Consider the following 18548-nt stretch of genomic DNA (forward strand, 5'->3'; position numbering starts at 1 on the left):
TTTGATCTTGGCTTCCAATCCTGTTTTAGACAGCATGGTGAATGATGGTTTGCCTCAGACCAAGAACAGAGGAAAGCGAGGGGAGAGTATGTGACTCCAAGGCTCCTTAAAGCTCATTCTTGTACTGCCAGATCATGGTTTGACATTATGTCTGGACCAGGTCATTGTGAACAGGTAGGTTTGAAGAGTTCTAATGGGGAAAATCAAGAAGATGTGCTCTAGTGCAAGAACAGTAATCCTTTTTTCTCAGCACAGGTTCCCTCCCTAACCATAGCAAGGCTATGCCTTGCAAGAGACTTTTTTGGTATGTGGATGGATTTGGGGCTGGGTGGGTCTAGTGGCCAGCTATACCCTTATGGCTGGCATCCTTTTGACTATTGGCCTGGAGATGCAGGGCATCCTAGTACCACTAGCCTCCTGTAGCAAGATGTTTTTATCTCACATGGGGCAGGACATGATAATGTCTCCTTGTTAATTAACAGCTGATGTTTTAGTGGCTGAGACAAATTATTATTTATGATGTAGCAGTGTAAAGTTGATCCATAGGATGGGAGGCAACTGAAGAAGCAAAAATTTTAACTAGAAAAGCAATGCTGAAATTGGACAATTGGACAACTTAGTCCCAATCTCTGGAAAGGTAATATTAGAGAATTAAACTGTTTTGTTACATGTAGGGTAAGCATGATGTTTTATACTCAGATGTATTAAATTATTTCAGATGATCTAGTCCAGAATGATAGAATTTATATTTGTGCTTGGCAAATCTGCTTTAATAGTTTAAGAGAGGAGCATTAGGGTGTGTATAGACATACACAGCTTGAGTGGTGTGTCTGCTGTGGATCCACTCACCACTTTTTGGTCAGACATTCAATCTTCCTGAGAGAATCAAATGTATGTAGTTGATCATACAGGAGCAACTAGTTCTTTTTTCCAGCAGAAGCCAACTGTTCAAAGTCCTGATTGGCTGGCCTTGTGACCATGACAAATACACGTCTCCATTCGCTAAGCAATGTTTCAAGAATAAAAAGGGATTGGCTTAATGTTTAACTGAATAAATATGCCTTTAAAAGCCCACTGCTGGATTCAGAGCCAGGTATGTGTGGCAATATGGGAGCAGAGCCCTCCCCACAGCAAAAAAAGATGTACTGGCTCTTGTAGGTAGGTCTGTACATATCCTTATTTTTAGCACTGAAGTCAAAGGATGAGTACCTTCTTGTATTGTTCAGTAATTCATTATATTCCTTCTGCATGCTTCCAGTAGTTCTCTTACTCTTTGGAAAGAAGAGAGAATGCGGTGGTAAATTGAAGGTGTGTTTTGATCTCTTAACTGTTGTCAAAGACAGATACAAAGACAGAATTTCTGTTATAGGATTTCTTTCTAAGGATTCCACCCTTGCATATAAAATGTCTTGTTAATTTATCACAAACTGTAAGAGAGATGCAGAAAGCAATATGCAGTTATGCTGCCTGCTTTTGTCAGACTAGGATGGGGGAGATCCAGGTTTGAATCACCACTCAGCCATGAAGCTCATAAGAACATAAGAAGAGCCATCGGACCAAAGGTCCATCTAGTCCAGCATTCTGTTCACACAGTGACCAACCAGCTGTCAATGGAATCCCACAAGCAGGACATGAGTGCAATAGCACTCTCCCAGCCATGTTCTCCAGCAACTGGTGTTCATAGGCATACTTCCTCTGACATTGGAGGTAGCTCACCTCTGCTCAATGGGTGACCTTGGGACAGTGACCATTTTTCAGCCTAACCTACTTCACAAAATTATAGTGAGGATAAAATGGAGGGTGGGGAACCAGGTGCCCTGCCCTGAGCTCCTTGGAGGAAAGGTGGGATATAATTGTAATTATATAAATAAATGAGAGAGAGAATGTTTAGGGTTTAGAGATATCAATGGCCCACAGTATTCAATCCAATTGCCTTGAAATAACAGTTTCTTCAGAATAGTTACTCTATAGAGAAGCTAAGCCTTATAGTTGCCATGTTTTTATGGCAGATAGAGTCTCATGACTGAAGGGGATGGTGCATGTGTTTTTTCCTCAGTTTCATCTTACTTTATCTCATGGCTGACAATCAAAATGGCTCCCACATGAACCTGCCTAGCAGTTGAGATCCACTTCAGAGGCCCTTCTCTGGATAAACTCACTTTTAGACATCAGGTAGCTGGCTATTAGAGAGAGGGCCTTTTCTGTGTTGGCATTTTCTTTGTTATCTTTTAGGCATCAGGTGAAGTCTACCCTACTCTTAGGATGTCAAGAGTTTTAAATTATATTTGTTTCCTTCTGGTTTTCTGCTGATGTTTGGGGTTTTTTTCTTGCTGCCAGCCCCACTGTCTTTTTGTCTGCTGTGTTTATTTTGTTATTTTATATTGTTGCTTGTGTTTGTCTATTTAACTGTAAGCTGTCTTGGGACTGTTTTACAGAGGCAAGGGATAAACATTTTAAATAAATTAATAAAACCTGTCTCCCAGATCAAAATGTATAGAGGGGATGAGGACCACACTTTTACCTTACTTTATATTCTCCTTATACTGGCAAGGACAGCTCATCATAAGTAAAACAGCAGACGAAAAAAGACCCTCTTGATAGTGCAAATATATTTATTTTTATCCCCTCATAGCTGTTGATTTTAAAATACATCTGAATAATGCTTTGGAAAATACAATGATGCTTTTGATGTTTCAAATAGAACAATAACTGGTTGTGTTCTACTTATGTGTAACAACAGGTGTCATAGCCCGGCATCCCCTCTACTTCCCGTATCTCAAGAAAACATTAACTGCTCAGGCGATAAAAGGTTATTTTCAGCATCTTTTAGAAGCAGAACAGCCTGAGGAGAGCTTGGTCACAAGGTATGTGCTCATTCCTATTAATGCATTCATGCAATGTGGTTTGAGGAAACTTTGAAATTCTTTGATTATAAGGAAATATTCAGATTTGAAATAAGCTTTAACTGTTAGGCAAGACAAGTGTCCAGCTTAGACAGAACATTGTTCACACATAAATGTTTCTAATAAGGGGGTGTTCCAATCTCAGAAGTAGAAGTGCAGTGTGAGGCCCACTGAGCTGCTCAAGACATCTGCAAAGAGCTAAACTCTGTCTGGCTGAACTGTGGAATGGAGCCACTACTGTACTCACATTTTTTCATGTGACAAGGAGGAGGAGGTGCTAGAGATAGCGATGACAAGCTGAAAACATCCACCCATGTACTGTGGATCATTCTGCCCCCAGCACTCTCCTTCAAAGCAGGTGGCATCATGCTTCTGTCATTATACCTTGTAATTTGTAGCTTCTTTAAGTCCAGCAATCCAGTTGTCCTTCAGATCCCTCATGAAAATGTAGTTCTGAAGTCTTTGTTGAATCATATCTTTCCTGTTCTTTTTGCTTTCATATTGCAACTGCTTCCCATGATATTTATTATTAGAAGTAAATCACGTGGGTTTATTGGAATTACATTCCATGAAAAGGAATGGCCAATGAAAATCTTTGAGATAATGGATGCAACAGGAGAAACAGGTTCATAAGAGGGGAAACAAGAGAAACAGAGAACAAAGCTCTCTGGCCCTGGTTTGCACCACGCAACATCTCACCATTGCTTAATTTACCCACTGGGGCTGTCACGTCGTGCTGGGTGCCTGTGAACCCAGGCGGTAGGTGTTTGAGGATTAGACATGGCTTGTTTTAGGGTTATTTGAGGGTTGTCTAACCCTCAGACAACCACTTCTGCCTGGGTTTCCACGACATGGCAAGCCAGGAGCCCATGGGGGTCATGCAAAAATGCCCACTGGTGCCCAGCACAACATGACAGCCCCTGCGGGTAAATTAAGCCATGGTGGGCCATCATGATGTGTGTTGTGTTTTCAGTTGAAAACAAACAACCCCACCCCATGCACCCCAAAAGCAGGAGGGCAAAGGGAAAATGCTGGATCTACTCAAGACCCTGACAGTTTATATTAAGTATCCTGGAATGGAAGGATTCCTTTCCAATCTCCAGAACTCTGGCTGCCCACCCCCACATCCCTGCTATACAACTATAAAATACTCAGGTTAGGGGTTGGCTTCCCTCCAGCAGCATTTAGCATAGCAGGGAAGGCCTCTGTGGGGGAGGCAGGAAACAAAAGGTGTCCTTTTTCGCTTCCCCAATCCTGAAACTCTCTCTCAATCCCTCCCGCCCCACCGAGGCTTGAATAGCACCACACGACTCCTCCTGTTCGCAGCTGACTGAAGCCTCAAACAGGAGCATTCCTCTTAAGAAGAGAGGATACACTGTAACATTTGGTCCCACTTAACGTGTGTGTGTGTGTGTGTTGTATGTAACTGGAAGCCAATCACAAGAATGATAAAAGTGGAGGCACATGATCAAACCAGTGAGCAAGATCATTTATCTAAGCCCTGGTCTCTGTCTTCACCTTTCTATCTTAATTAGATTATAAACCGCCTTGTCAGGAACTGAGTCCTTTTATGTTTTGTACAGCATCTAGCACACTGTGGCTCTTAAAGCGTAAATTGCATGCATGCATGGTTAGAGGGTAAAAAGTCCTACCACTCCTGGCATTCCCCAGCCAGCAAGGCTGGCCAAGGAATGTTGGGAGAGGTAGGACTTTTTTCTGTCTTAACAAGATTGGAGTGCATCCTAAATAAATGTTGCATAATAATAGTAGTGGTAGTTCAGTCTTACAGAGTTGCTCTGTCAATACAACTGTCATAAGTTGACAGCCACCCCTTGATCCTTGCATTGGGTTAACTTTGGTATTGAACCAAATCCTGTGTGTAGGAGAGATTGCAGAATTTGACTGCTTGTGTTCACAGAGGAACTAATACAATATTTGTACCTATGACTCATCATAATCAGATAATTTGTGATATTAAATATAAACTACCCAGCTGCTTACTAGGAATAGGTAGAACAAAAATTGTGTTCATATGAATTTCTACCATAATATTTTACTGTGATCACTCAGAGATCCATATAAATAAGTGGTCAGATTATAATTTATTGAGATTTAATTATATGCTAAGGAATGGAGGGAGGAATCCTATGGCCCGTAGACAGCATCTGAGGAGCCTTAGGATATGTCAGATTCCCAGCTCTGAGGTCAGAGACAGACAGTGCTCTGACCTTGAAGCTTGGAATCGCTGTGACCCCCTCCAGCCTCCTTCCCTCCCCCTCTAAATGTCCCAGCTAGACAGGCAAAAAGCCTATCTAGCAAAAATGCAGAGCTCTCCATTTGGATGATTGTAAGCCTCCAAGTTCGGAAGCTTACAATCATCAAGGGCAGAAATGATAAGATTGTGCCCTAAGTATTTTTGTACCCAAACTCCCATGTTCTGTAGTAAAGCCAAAACGTTATCTGTCACTTATAGCTTGCCTAAATTGTTAAAATACTGTTTACAGTGGAAAACAAAGTGAGAAATGGGTGTGGAATGTCCTCAGATCTAAATTTATTAAGGCTTTTAATTAATCAGCCAGCCCTCAAGCTTCTGTTCTAACAAAACCTGAGAACATTATAACGCTTGCTGTGGAATGTCCTGCAAGGGATTTATTTCTTCTGCAGCTGTTTTTTTCATTTTGGTGTACTTCAATCAACAATGCTCAGTGCTTCTTTATCAACTAAATAAACTTCTTTATCAACTCACGTTCAAGATTCTGAGGTCTTCTGCAAATGTTAAAATAAAACACAGGTTCTATGAAGTGTGTGTGAAAGTAAGTTTTGGCTGGAGAATACTTAACTATCTCACTGAACAGAACTCTGTAAGTGCTATAGCCAGCATGCTGGTCTTGCCTTTTCTACTTTGTGAAAAGATCTGCTGCTGCTTTCTTGACAATGTCTACTCAGGTAAAGATGGAAGTTTTTGGATAAACCAAATGTCTTTGATTAATGAAACTATTTGGTCTGGTGTGTAATGATGTGATAAAAGAATAATGTGAACAGAGTGAAAAGCAACCAAAGAGAAGAAAGAACACTTTTGTGTACCCTTTCAGGATTAGAAGGAATTATACTCACATGTTTTAAGATCTGAAGGCTTCTTATTGGACTGTGACAAAGATTGTATGCCTATGGGAAAAAAATAAAAGCAAACAAGCTTCCTGTTGAAACAGAAAATTCCATTCAAGTAATTTTTGCTTGTAATTTGAGAAGCAAGATCACAATCTCATAGGTTAATAGTGCAATTTCTCTCTTTTTTCATGCTGGCAAAAGAGTATAGACAGTGACTTAATTTGCATGTCATGGCGGCAAATCATGGATTAGTTAACCCATGATTTGTGGGGCCGTGCGCCACCTATGCCATGGTTAACCACTGGATTGTTTAGCCCCTAAACAACCCATCGGTCTGGGTTCACATGTCTTGCTGACAGCCTTTGATCGGGCTGATCAGAGGTTGTTTACAATAAATGGAAGCTGCTCACATGCAGTGCAAATTGTGGGTTAAATAATAATAACTGAATTGTCCCCTATAGGGTATACACTATTTTTTGTAGAAATAATTACAAAATGTATCTTTCTCATTTCTATTCTGGTCAGGATTTCAAGTGAAAATAATATACCCATACCTGGGAGTAAGGCCCATTGAATTAAGTGGGACTTACTTCTGAGCAGACATAGGATTGAGCTGTGAAAGTATAATTTTTTCCATTTGTTGTTCAATTCAAAAAGCTGCTGTAGGCCCAATCCTGCCAAATGTAAGTACTTTGATTTAAATGGTGAGATTTAAGTAAATGCTTATTCTACTGAAATAAATTGAACTTAAATGTCCCATTGTGACTTTCAGAATGGTACTTAAAATAAATGAGAGTTAAATGGTGCATGACCTTTATATTTAGCAGTTACTTTAAAATGCCATCAAACATCATCAGTAAACTTATGATGTGATTGAAGAGCTGAGGAATTGTTGTCTTTATTCCCACAATCTTTATGTACCATTCTTTTCCTTCTCCTTTACTCCTCACCCTTATCATCCAGAGAGGAGAGGTGAAATGTTAGATCTACATTTGACTTCAGTGGGCTTCAAAATATATATCTGAAGCTATTCTTCATGGTTGTACAGTTCTGATTACTGCACCTCTAAAAGGTTATTGTAGAGTTGGAAAAGAAGCAGAAAGGGCAACCAAAATGATCAAGGGGCTGGAGGGATTTCCCTATGAGGAAAGGTTACAGATTTGTGTCTTTTTGGCTTGGAAAAAATGGCGAGCAATGGGGAGCATGATAGAGGTGTGTTAAATTATGCATAGCGTAGAGCGAACCTTTTGTGGCCCAGGGGCAGAACTGCAATTTGGGAAGGATCTCTGGAGCTGCATTCCAGATTCATTCCTGCAAAATGCACAGCTCAGTTCTCCGAAGGGTATTAAAAGGTTAATTGCCTTTAAAGGCCCTCTTATCTCCTTTCACTGATTGGGGATAACAGCAAAAGAAGCTTGGTCTGGATGGGGAACCCCCAGGGGCCTCCTTGGTCTGTGGGACAGAGGTTTGTCCATTATGTAGTTGCACTGTTACAGGAAGTGAACCTGTTTGTTTGTTTGTTTGTTTGCTTGCTTTATACCCTGCCTTTCTACCAAAAAATGGTACTCAAGGCAGCTACCTGTTGCGTGGACTGTTCTAGGCTCAGGTTGATGGTGGGGTGAAAGTTACTGAAGTCCTGGTGAAACTTCATCAGTGCCTTCTAATAATGCCATCCACAACATCTGGGGTTCATATACACCTGCTCATCTTCCTATGTGATATATGTCATCATTTGCCAGCAGTGCCCTACTGCGTTCTACATGGGACAAACAGGCCAGTCTCTACGCGAAAGAATAAATAGTCACAGATCAGAAATGGCGATGTTCATAAAAGGGTGGGAGAGCATTTCAACATCCCAGGATACTCCGACTGGGTTTGCATGATCATGGAGGGAAAATAAGCCATGGTGGCTTATTTTCCCTCCCCACGTGTGCTGGTCATGAGCCACCTAATTAGCATAATTATCCTCATTGGGTGTGGGTTGTCGTGACGGATGTCACGACAACCAGTGCCCAGCAAGGGTAATTATGCTAATTAGGCGGCTTGCAACTGGCACGCACAGGGAGGGAAATAAGCCACCATGGCTAATTTCCCCTCCGTGATCATTCAAACCCACCCTCTGTCAATGATCTTAAGGGGGCCATTCCTGAACAAAGGAATTTCAAAGACAAACATCAATACAAAATTACTGAAGTATAATGAATCAAGAGAGTCAACCCACTGGCCCAGTTCACACAACCATAGGGAGGTTAACAAGCCATGGTGGCTTGTTAACCACCCTGTGTGTGCTGGCTGATTTGCATAATTACCCTCGCAGGGTGTGGCTTCTTGTGTCACCCAAACCTGGTGAGGGTGGCTAGTTGGGGTGCTTAACAAACCACCCAGAACCCATGGCCTGTTGTAGGGTTGTGGAGCCGTTTGTTAACCACCCCAACTAGCCACCCGCACCAGGTTTGGATGACATAAGAAGCCATGGCAGCAGGGCTTGGATTGATAACCTGGTACCTGCAGGCACCACAACCCACCATGGCTAATAAACTTATTATTGGCACATGAGCTTGGGTTGTAACTATGTGTCTGTGAACCAAAGAGGCCATTCCTTTCACAGATGGGACAGAGATCTAACAGAGCAGGAGTCCCCAGCCTTTTTGGACCTGTGGGCACATTTGGGAATTTGAAATACTATGAGTAGCTATGAGTCCACCTTCTACCCTATATTCTGTCATAATCTCTAAGGTATACTGGAGTTGTTCAGTTGTTAAGTCGTGTCTGACTCTTCGTGATCCCATGGACTATAACACGCTAGGCCTTCCTGTCCTCCACTCTCTCCCAGAGTGTGCTCAAGTTCATATTCATTGCATCGGTGATGCTGTCTAGCCATCTCATCCTCTGCTGTCCCCTTCTCCTTTTGCCTTCAATCTTTCCCAGCATCAGGGTCTTTTCCAGGGAGTTTTCTCTTCGCATTAGGTGGCCAAAATATTTGAGCTTCAGCTTCAGTATCTGTCCTTCCAAGGAGCAGTCAGGGTTGATTTCCTTTAGGATTGACTGATTTGACCTCCTTGCAGTCCAGGGGACTCATAAGAGTCTTCTCCAGCACCACAGTTCGAAAGCATCAATTCTTTGGTGCTCAGCCTTCCTTGTAGTCCACCTCTCACAGCCATACATTACTACTGGGAAAACCATAGCTTTGATTAGATGGACCTTTGTCGGCAAGGTGATGTCTCTGCTTCTGACTATGCTGTCTAGGTTTGCCATAGCTTTCCTCCCAACAAGCAAGCATCTTTTAATTTCATGGCTACAGGCACCATCTGCGATGATCTTGGAGCCCAAGAAAATAAAATCTGTCACTCCTTCCGTTTCTTCCCCTTCCATATGCCAGGAAGTGATGGGGCCAGATGCCATGATCTTCGTTTTGTTAATGTTGAGTTTCAAACCAGCTTTTGCACTCTCCACTTTCACAAGAGGCTCTTGAGATCCTCTTCGCTTTCTGCCATTAGGGTGGTATCGTCTGCGTATCTGAGGTTGTTGATAATTCTCCCGGCAATCTTAATTCTGACCTGTGATTCATCCAACCCGTTGGCGTTTCTCATGATGTACTCTGCATACAAGTTAAATAAGCAGGGCGACAATATGCAGCCTTGTTGTACTCGGGATGCCCTATTAAATATTACCAGTGTACACCAAGATGAACAACTAGGACAGTCAAATAGCATCGCCAGTGGCTGCTCCTTGATTTATATAGCTGTTTCACTGTGGAGATCTGAGACTAAGCAACTTCTAAAAGTGTTGCAAGAGTCCCCTGTTAAGGATGACTTGTGATGGCTGGCGATAAGGTAGATGGAAAGAGATTGGTAGAGTTTGAAATATTGTAAATCATGTTGGAAATGCTGGTTTTTAAATTGAATTCTTAAATGTTATTTTTGTATGTTGAAATTGGATCCAATATGTCATTCTGCCAGCGGAAGTGAAACAGCTGGCGGAACGAATTCCCCGCTTTTTTGCAACCCCCCCACACGTAGTTGGAAATAAATTGTTTAGATGTTCCAGATTTGATCATTGTTATCCCTGTACTCTGTTGGTTTTATTAGCTTAGTCATTAAAGGAAATGGACTTTTATTATACAAATATGATAAGTCAGTTCCTTGAAGTCATCTTTAGAAATGTGTATCATTTCCTTTACTCATATTGCAGTGTGATTTCCTAAGATTATTGATGGTGTCATTTTAAAATCAATTGAATTGTAAGTTGGTGAAGCAAACATGTACTTTTTTTCTTTACAGGTATGACTTGCCAGGAATATATGGATTAAACTTTGTTCTAAAGAACTCCCTTGGTGGTGGTGGTACAGCATCTCTGAGAAGTGACCCACAGGTATCTAATTCTAAAGAGGTTTTTGTGTTGGTTTGTCACAGCAACACAGAATAGAGTCTTGTGACACTTTTATTTATTTATTTATTTATTTATTTATTAAATTTATTAATCGCCCATCTGACTGGTCACCCAGCCACTCTGGGCGATGTACAACCCACCATAAACAATTTAAAACAATTAAATTTTACCATAAATTTTTTTTTTTAAAAAATACCCTAACCCACCCCAAATGCCTGCCTGAACAACCACGTTTTTAATGCACGACGGAAGCTCATTAAAGAGGGGGCATGATGGAGTTCCCTAGGGAGGGAGTTCCACAGAGTGGGGGCCACCACAGAGAAGGCCCTCTCCCTCGTCCCCACCAGTCTAGCTGTCCTGGCTGATGGGACAGAGAGAAGGCCATCCGAGGCTGATCTTGTTAAGCGGCCTGTCTGGTGTTGCTGGAGGCGCTCCTTAAGATAGGCTGGGCCGGAACCATATAGGGTTTTAAAGGTCAAAACCAACACCTTGAATTTGGCCCGGAAAACAACTGGTAACCAGTGCAACTCCTTCAGCACTGGAGTGATGCGATCTCGCCGGCGGCTGCCTTTAATCAGGCGAGCCGCCGCGTTCTGTACCAGCTGCAGTTTCCGAACCGTCTTCAAGGGTAACCCCACGTAGAGCGCATTACAGTAGTCTAAACGAGAGGAGACCAGGGCATGTACTACCGATGGGAGCAGATGGTCGGGAAGGTAGGGGTGCAGCCGCCGTATCAGATGGAGTTGATACAGCGCTGTCCGGCTCACAGCTGACACCTGAGCCTCCATGGACAGCTGGGAGTCCAAAATGACCCCCAGGCTGCGGACCTGGTCTTTCAAGGGTAGCTGTACCCCATTCAACACCAGGTCAACATCCCCCAGCCTCCTCTTGTCTCCCACCAAAAGTACCTCGGTCTTGTCAGGATTGAGCTTCAGCTTATTCCTCCCCATCCAGCCACTCACCGTCTCCAGACATTTGGACAGGGATTCTACGGCCAACCTTGGTGAAGATTTGAATGAGAGGTAGAGCTGAGTGTCATCCGCATATTGATGACACTGCACCCCAAACCTCCTGATGATAGCCCCCAGTGGCTTCACATAGATGTTAAATAGCATCGGGGAGAGGATGGAACCCTGTGGCACCCCACAAGTAAGTGGCCACGGGTCCGAAACCTCCTCTCCCAGTGCTACCCTCTGGTACCTGCCAGAGAGGAAGGACTGGAACCACCGCAATACAGTGTTTCCAATGCCCAACCCCTCCAGGCGGTCCAGGAGGATACCGTGATCAACGGTATCAAAAGCCGCTGAGAGGTCGAGGAGAACAAGGAAGGAGCATTCACCCCTATCCAGAGCCCTCCTCATATCATCCACCAAGGCGACCAAGGCCGTTTCTGTCCCATGCCCAGGCCTGAAGCCCGACTGAAATGGGTCTAGATAATCAGTTTCTTCCAAGTGTGCCTTCAACTGCACCGCCACCACCCGCTCAATCACCTTGCCCAAAAATGGCAGATTTGAGACTGGGCGAAAGTTGTTCAGAACTTGAGGATCCAAGGAGGGCTTCTTTAAGAGCGGTCTTATCACTGCCTCCTTGAGGGCTGATGTCATCACTCCCTCCTCAAGGGAGGCGTTCACCACCGCCTTGATCCCCTCACCCAGTCTCTCTCTGCAGCTCATAATGAGCCAAGATGGGCAAGGATCAAGTAAGCAGGTGGTTGGCCTTACAGATGAAAGCACCTTGTCCACCTTCGAACCGATCCCACAAAACCGGTTTGCCACAGGCCGCCTCTTGCTTACTAACTGTATCCACAGTGTGCAGAGTAACACACCTAATCTGATCAATTTTATCTGCAAAGTGCCTTGCCAAAGCCTCACAGGAGGCCTTAGAATGCTCCAGTGGTTCCGGAGCCACAGGACCGACCAGGCTGCGGACCACTTGGAACAGCCTCCTGGGGCAGCACTCTGCAGACGCGATGGAGGCAGCATAATACTCCTTTTTTGCTGCCTTCACCGCCACGTGATAGGCTGAAGATATAGCTCTAGCCCGTGTCTGATCGTCTTTGGAGCGAGACTTCCGCCACCGGCGCTCTAGCCGTCTCACCTCCTGTTTCAGAGCTCGTAACCGCGGATTGAACCATGGTGCAGTCCGAGCCCTGTTCAGGGGGAGAGGGCGTTTCGGAGCCACCCGATCTAATGCCCCAGTGATTGCGGCATTCCAGCCACCCACCAGGGTCTCGACCGAGTGGCCGTTGGCATGCCCCAGAGAATCCCCAAGCGCGTTCAGGAATCCATTTGGATCCATAAGACGCCTGGGGCGGACCATTTTAATGGGTCCTCCACCCCTGCGGAGGGGTTGTGGAACCGAGAAGTCCAACATCACCAGATAGTGATCTGACCATGACAAGGGGGTGGTGGATATACCCCCGACTTCCAGATCACTCCCCGCTTCTCCAGAAACAAACACAAGGTCTAGTGCATGACCGGCTACATGGGTGGGCCCAGTTAGAATATGGTGCAGCTCCCAGGAGGCCATGGTCTCCATGAAGTCCCGAGGTGCTCCTGTGAGGATGGCCTCCGAATGTACGTTGAAGTCCCCCAACACCAGTAAGTTAGGGGACTGTACACGCACATCAGAGACCACCTCAAGCACCTCGGCCAGGGAGTCAGTCGTGCAGCGGGGTGGACGGTACACGAGCAGAATCCCCAGACTGCCCTTCGGGCCCAACCTCCAGTACATGCACTCAACAACCTTGGTCTCCCGGAGAGGGGGTCTGGTGAAGACCAAGGACTCTCGGTAGATAACAGCCACTCCCCCTCCCCGATCCCCAGCCCTTGGCTGCTGTGCATACGAAAATCCAGCTGGACACATGGCTGCAAGGGTTGGAGCAGCAGCCTCGGCCAGCCAGGTCTCCGTAATACATGCCAGGTCTGCACCCTCATCCAGGATCATGTCATGGATGAGGGAGGTTTTCTGGGTAACAGACCTGGCATTGCAGAGCAGCAAACGAAGGCCAGAAGATGGGGTCACGCCTCCCCCAGCCATCCTTTGGCTCTGGACAGGCCCGGAGCAGGGGACAGATACTACACATCTCTCCCTTGTTCCCCTTAGCTGGCATGGCCTGCCCCTAGCGCTCCGCCAGCGCCTGCCGCCCAGCCTCGGTATGTTCTGGCCCCCAACACTCCCCCCACTGCCTCCATCAGGTGGATACATGCCCCCTCGCTCCCGCCTATCAGGCAGGCTACCCACCCCTAAAAACACAACAAAATCCCCCCCCAACAAAATAAAACAAACAAACAAAACAATTAAAATCCCCTTAAAAATGCCAGGCAGGAGTCCACAGGGAAGGCCTGGTGGTGGTGGTGGCAGCGGCGGCGGCAGCAGGCCCAGCGGCGGCAGCAGCAGGCCCAGCGGCAGCAAGCACGCCTCTTCCCCGGTGGTGGTGGTGGCTTCTCCTGCAGGCCCTGGCTCTCCCAGGCCACCTCAGCCAGCCAGCTTATGTAGCCCCTCCAGGGAGGGGCAGGTGGAGCAGCACAGCTGGCTCGGTACCTGGGGGCCTGGTCCTGCAGGGACTGGCGGTCTGCCAGGCAGAAGTCCACAAGGAAGGCCTGGTGGTGGTGGCAGCGGCAGGCCCAGCGGCGGCAGCGGCAGGCCCAGCGGCGGCAGCGGCAGGCCCAGCGGCGGCAGCGGCAGGCCCAGCGGCGGCAAGCACGCCTCTTCCCCGGTGGTGGTGGTGGTGGCTTCTCCTGCAGGCCCTGGCTCTCCCAGGCCACCTCAGCCAGCCAGCTTATGTAGCCCCTCCAGGGAGGGGCAGGTGGAGCAGCACAGCTGGCTCGGTACCTGGGGGCCTGGTCCTGCAGGGACTGGCGGTCTGCCAGGCAGAAGTCCACAAGGAAGGCCTGGTGGTGGTGGCAGCGGCGGCGGCAGCAGGCCCAGCGGCGGCGGCAGCAGGCCCAGCGGCGGCAAGCACGCCTCTTCCCCGGTGGTGGTGGTGGTGGTGGCTTCTCCTGCAGGCCCTGGCTCTCTCACTTTAAACCTTTCACAGACTAGAGACCACTTCATCAGATACATGAATGATCACAGATGGGTACAGAACAGCGTTCCCGAACCTGGTTCCCTCCAGGTGTGTTGGACTACAATCCCCAGCATCCCCCAGCCAGCTGGGAGTTGTAGTTCAACACATCTGGGAGTTGCCAGGTTGGGAAAGTGTGATAACAGAGAAAAAAATCTGTGTGTGTATGGAAATGGACTCTAGTCCATCAAAGTTTATGGCTCAATGAATCTACTAGTCTTCATGTGTGTGCTTGTAATAGGAATCTAGCTATTATTAATCTATAATATCTGCTGAGATGCCCATATCATCGAATTAATTCCAGCTCTAGAGTTCAGACAGTTAATCATATGCATGCCTCTTCTAAGGTACTGCTCACTTCCCCTTTCCCCTAGCTTCTGCAAACACAGCTTCTGGGAAGTAACCACAAGAGCAATCTGAGGTCGAGAGTCCAGTCACCACTGGACAATATGGTACTTCATACTGAAGTTTTAAGCACTCTGGTAGAACTTGCCTTTCTTCATGCAGTCTGTTCTTTAGCTTCCCTTTCTATAGAACAGGGTGGAGAACATGTTGAACTGCAAGTTCCATTATCCCTCACCATTGGCTATGCTGGCTGTGGCTGATGGGAGTTGCAGTCCAGCAACATCTGGAGGGCCACACTTTCCCTATCCCTGCTATAGAGACTTGTTCAGCTCAGCCCTGTGCATGTATACTCTGTCCGAAATCGTAGCCATAAGGTAACTAAATGAGAAGTGCAAATTGAGAGGAAAGCCACCCTCCTCTTCACAAGTAGCTTGTGGTGCACCAAAGGGAATTGCAGTTCAATAGGAGGGAGATATTATTTGGTGGAAACACTGTTTTTTCCCCTCTTATCTGAAGAAGACATCACTTTTGTTGCATAAAACAATGTCTATGGATTTAATCTCTTCTTTTTTTTTTTACAGGGCAAAGCATTTGGACAGATGCTGCTAGACTTCCAGATTAAAAATGTTCCAGATTTAAAGTCTTTGATAGAATAATATAATTAGTCTCATTCAGTTTTGAAACCATGTGAAATGAATATCAATTAGAATTAAGTAAAAAAAATCAAGAAACCACTAAATGTGGTGGAGGCAATTATCAGTTTTACTAACTAATTAGGTTTAACTAACTCCTAATACACAGATAAGGGAATGTTCTGAGTAATGCCAGATTTGTTGCTTTGTAAGTGACTGGTATTTCCTGTCTAGTGCATTAGATGAAGAGCCTATTTATTTCCTGTGAATATAATTAAGCAATAAATTATAGAATATTTTTTTGAGAGATAACCACTGTTCCCAAATAAAAACTTACTGACCTTCTCTACTGCTTTCTGGTACACCAATAAAACTAGCAACACTGTTTAATGTGATAATATAGAACTTACCACTATTAAAGCATCACTGTTTAAGAACTGATGCTACCTTATGAGATCTAGGCGTTGTTATTGCCTCTCTCTGTAGTATCTCTAAGAACACTAGTTACTCATGACATGATAGTTTTGTATCACCCCGTTTTCAAGCAGACAAAAAAATCTGTATTTCTTTGTTCAGTTTTGCATAGTTAGTGAAGCTTAGCTACTGGATTAGCAGTGATTTAATTGGAAAATTCCTGGTATATGTATTGTTTTGAAAAAAAGGATTCAACTGTATTACTCTGTGGTTACTTCAAGTTGTTGCATCAGTGGCCTCAAGTGATTTCAGTATGCAGCCAGTTGGGTCTGATGTAGTACATATATTCAGTAAACACACAGCAAGATAAATGATATGATGTAGCTAATGAAATATCACTCTAGAAATCTCCAGATTGTGTTGGGGTATCCTATACTACTGAGTCAGTTTCCCAGTACAAAACAGAATATTCCAAGAGCCTTCTCTGTGTATTGAAAAATGTAGAGGCTAAGAGGAAGTTGAGGAAGCAACAAATGTTGCCAGGCAACTAAGAGAAGGTTCCAGTGCTTGCACTTCCTACTGGAAGGTAAAACTTCATTCATCTCCATATGCATGAGACAAGGCTGTATCCCCACACTGAATGCACTTTATTGTAAGTTTTACACACAATGACCAGGATCCAAAGAGCTGTTTTAGAAAAGCCTATGGGGGTGGGGCATGTCCAGCGGGATTTTTTGACTACCCACTCCCTTTTAAGCAGCAGACCACCATGCCATGTCACAACTGCTTTTTAAACACTTCTCAGTTTCAAAAGTGGTTTGTCATGGCAGGGGGAGGGACAGGCTGAAGTTTTGAAAAGTGCAACTCCTTTGGCCCCTTGGAGCGTGCAGAACGATTTGATTTGTTCTTTTGATCCTGGCTACTGAACTTGAAGATCAAAGTACAGACAGTTAAGAAGTTATTGCCCCTGGATGAGTACACATCGACACACCCTAACAAATGACTCCTGAAAAGATGGGAGAGATTTGGGATTTGGGTTGCCTGCCCTACTTGTTTGAACCATGCCTTAAGCTTTACTAGGGATGGACCAAATATAGCTAAGAGTCTCTCAGGACATCAGAAATCCTGATCCATAGATTCTATACTACAGCAAGAGAAAAGAGAACGATACAACTGTGCATTTAAAAATGTTTTCATGAGAATGATTATGCACAATTGTATCCCAAAATGCATATATTTTGTTTAGTAATGCTTGTAAAAATGAAATTTTGGTAACATTGTTTGAGTTGTGCTAACTTTACCAGAAACTTGCAGGCACATGTCAGCTCTAATTTGCTGCTTGTAATCAGGGGCTGTGTATGAATGCTTTGCACACTGGATTTGTCTCCACTTGAAGATTTCTATATCCTTATAAGGATTATTAAGAGCAAGGAAGAAGACTTTAAGGGCACAGTTTGATGTTATTGAATCTAAGACTGCAAACAGATTTTCCAGAATAGTTGCTTCTGAGGCATAGCTTACGCCACTGTTATCAAAATTAAATGTTGTTATGTTGATCAGTCTTTGGACTTGCTCTCAAGGGTTCTGTACAGGACTAATAAAAGTAGAGAGTACGTCTAGATGTAGTCACATCTTTATTACTCAATATACTGTACCTACTTTTAGCATTAAATAAAGGTTAAATAGTATCAGTGGATTTGTTATGTCTCCTTTTCTTTCTTTCTTTACCTCTGTTTATTTTCTGTAGACTCATCATAATGTAATGATGTCCCAAGAGGCAGTGATCTAATGTACTCTGACTTCATCTCATTATACACAGCCATAGAACCAAATAGAAGGCAATTTTCTGTTACAAACTGACCCATCTTTCTGTGGGCTATTCCAGATGGAGGGCTCCCAGCACCACCAATCATTGGATTTCTGCCGTGAAGTGCAAGTGGAATTTCCATTTACTGTCCGCTCTGTCGGGGGGAGTTGCCGCTACACGCCACAACCTTCTGTCCACACCAGTAAGTGGAGATGTAGCCAAAGCTCTTGCCTCCCTTTGTTGCTCCTTCCCACGACATTCTTTGTGCCACGGTGGGTTTTGTTTTTGTTGTTAGTTGCTTCTCTAGAACTGAGCGATTCTGGTTCACTGCTGCGCTTTTACTCCTGTGTAAGTGCCCATTGCCCTGATTTGGATCAGGACCATAGTGTTTTGGGAGTGGAGGATTAAACCTTCCCACCACCACCAGTTTTTCCCCTGACATGGGGGTGTGTGTGTGAAAAAAAGTATTCTACTAAAAAAAAAATCACCCTCGGGGGGGGGGGGGGCAGTATGTGTGAGAGAGAGAAATTTCAGGGGAAAAAGTGTGTATGTGTGTGTGTGGAGGTTTAATGCTCTCTTCCCTGAATTCCATGGTCCTTATATGAACTGGGGCAGACTTTCAGAATTGCAAAATTCTGGAGAAGAAACAAAAACCTCTGTACAAATATTACTAGTTGTATGACACACACATCACCCTTTATTTTGTTGCTAAAACAGGAGCATGTGTGTCGGTGGTGAGATGAAGGATAAAGCAGCAGAGAGACATGCAGTCCAGTTCTTGGGTGAGGAAGAAATGTGTCTGGCCAGCCTAAAGCCATGAAAATACACCCCCAGCAACATCACTTTACATGTTACACAGTCACACCTCCGCAAAACACCACAAG

The 18548-nt window shown here is 44.8% G+C and overlaps 1 protein-coding gene across 7 annotated transcripts in view; it reads left to right on the plus strand.

The window, feature by feature from the left end:
- LOC146343979 (uncharacterized) overlaps positions 1-17552 on the plus strand; it is a 95113-nt gene extending 77561 nt beyond the window's left edge. The window contains exons 18-22 of one of the 7 annotated variants that reach the window (XR_014792111.1): positions 526-637; positions 2057-2172; positions 2741-2864; positions 10292-10382; positions 15393-17552. Coding sequence is in view for 3 of the 7 variants with exons in the window: in XM_084856315.1 (XP_084712441.1) it covers positions 2741-2864; positions 10292-10382; positions 15393-15467 (290 nt within the window). In the remaining 4 variants the exon portion in view is untranslated. Of the gene's footprint in view, positions 1-525; positions 638-1258; positions 1487-2056; positions 2173-2740; positions 2865-10291; positions 10383-15392 lie in introns of those variants that run through there. The other 6 variants (XR_014792108.1, XR_014792109.1, XR_014792110.1 and 3 more) reach the window with 6 other exon arrangements.
- The last annotated feature ends 996 nt before the right edge of the window (positions 17553-18548 follow it).

Source organism: Heloderma suspectum, chromosome 5 (genome assembly GCF_057233095.1).
Source record: "Heloderma suspectum isolate Gila_16-S chromosome 5, 16-S_ref, whole genome shotgun sequence".
Taxonomy (NCBI): Eukaryota; Metazoa; Chordata; class Lepidosauria; order Squamata; family Helodermatidae; genus Heloderma; species Heloderma suspectum.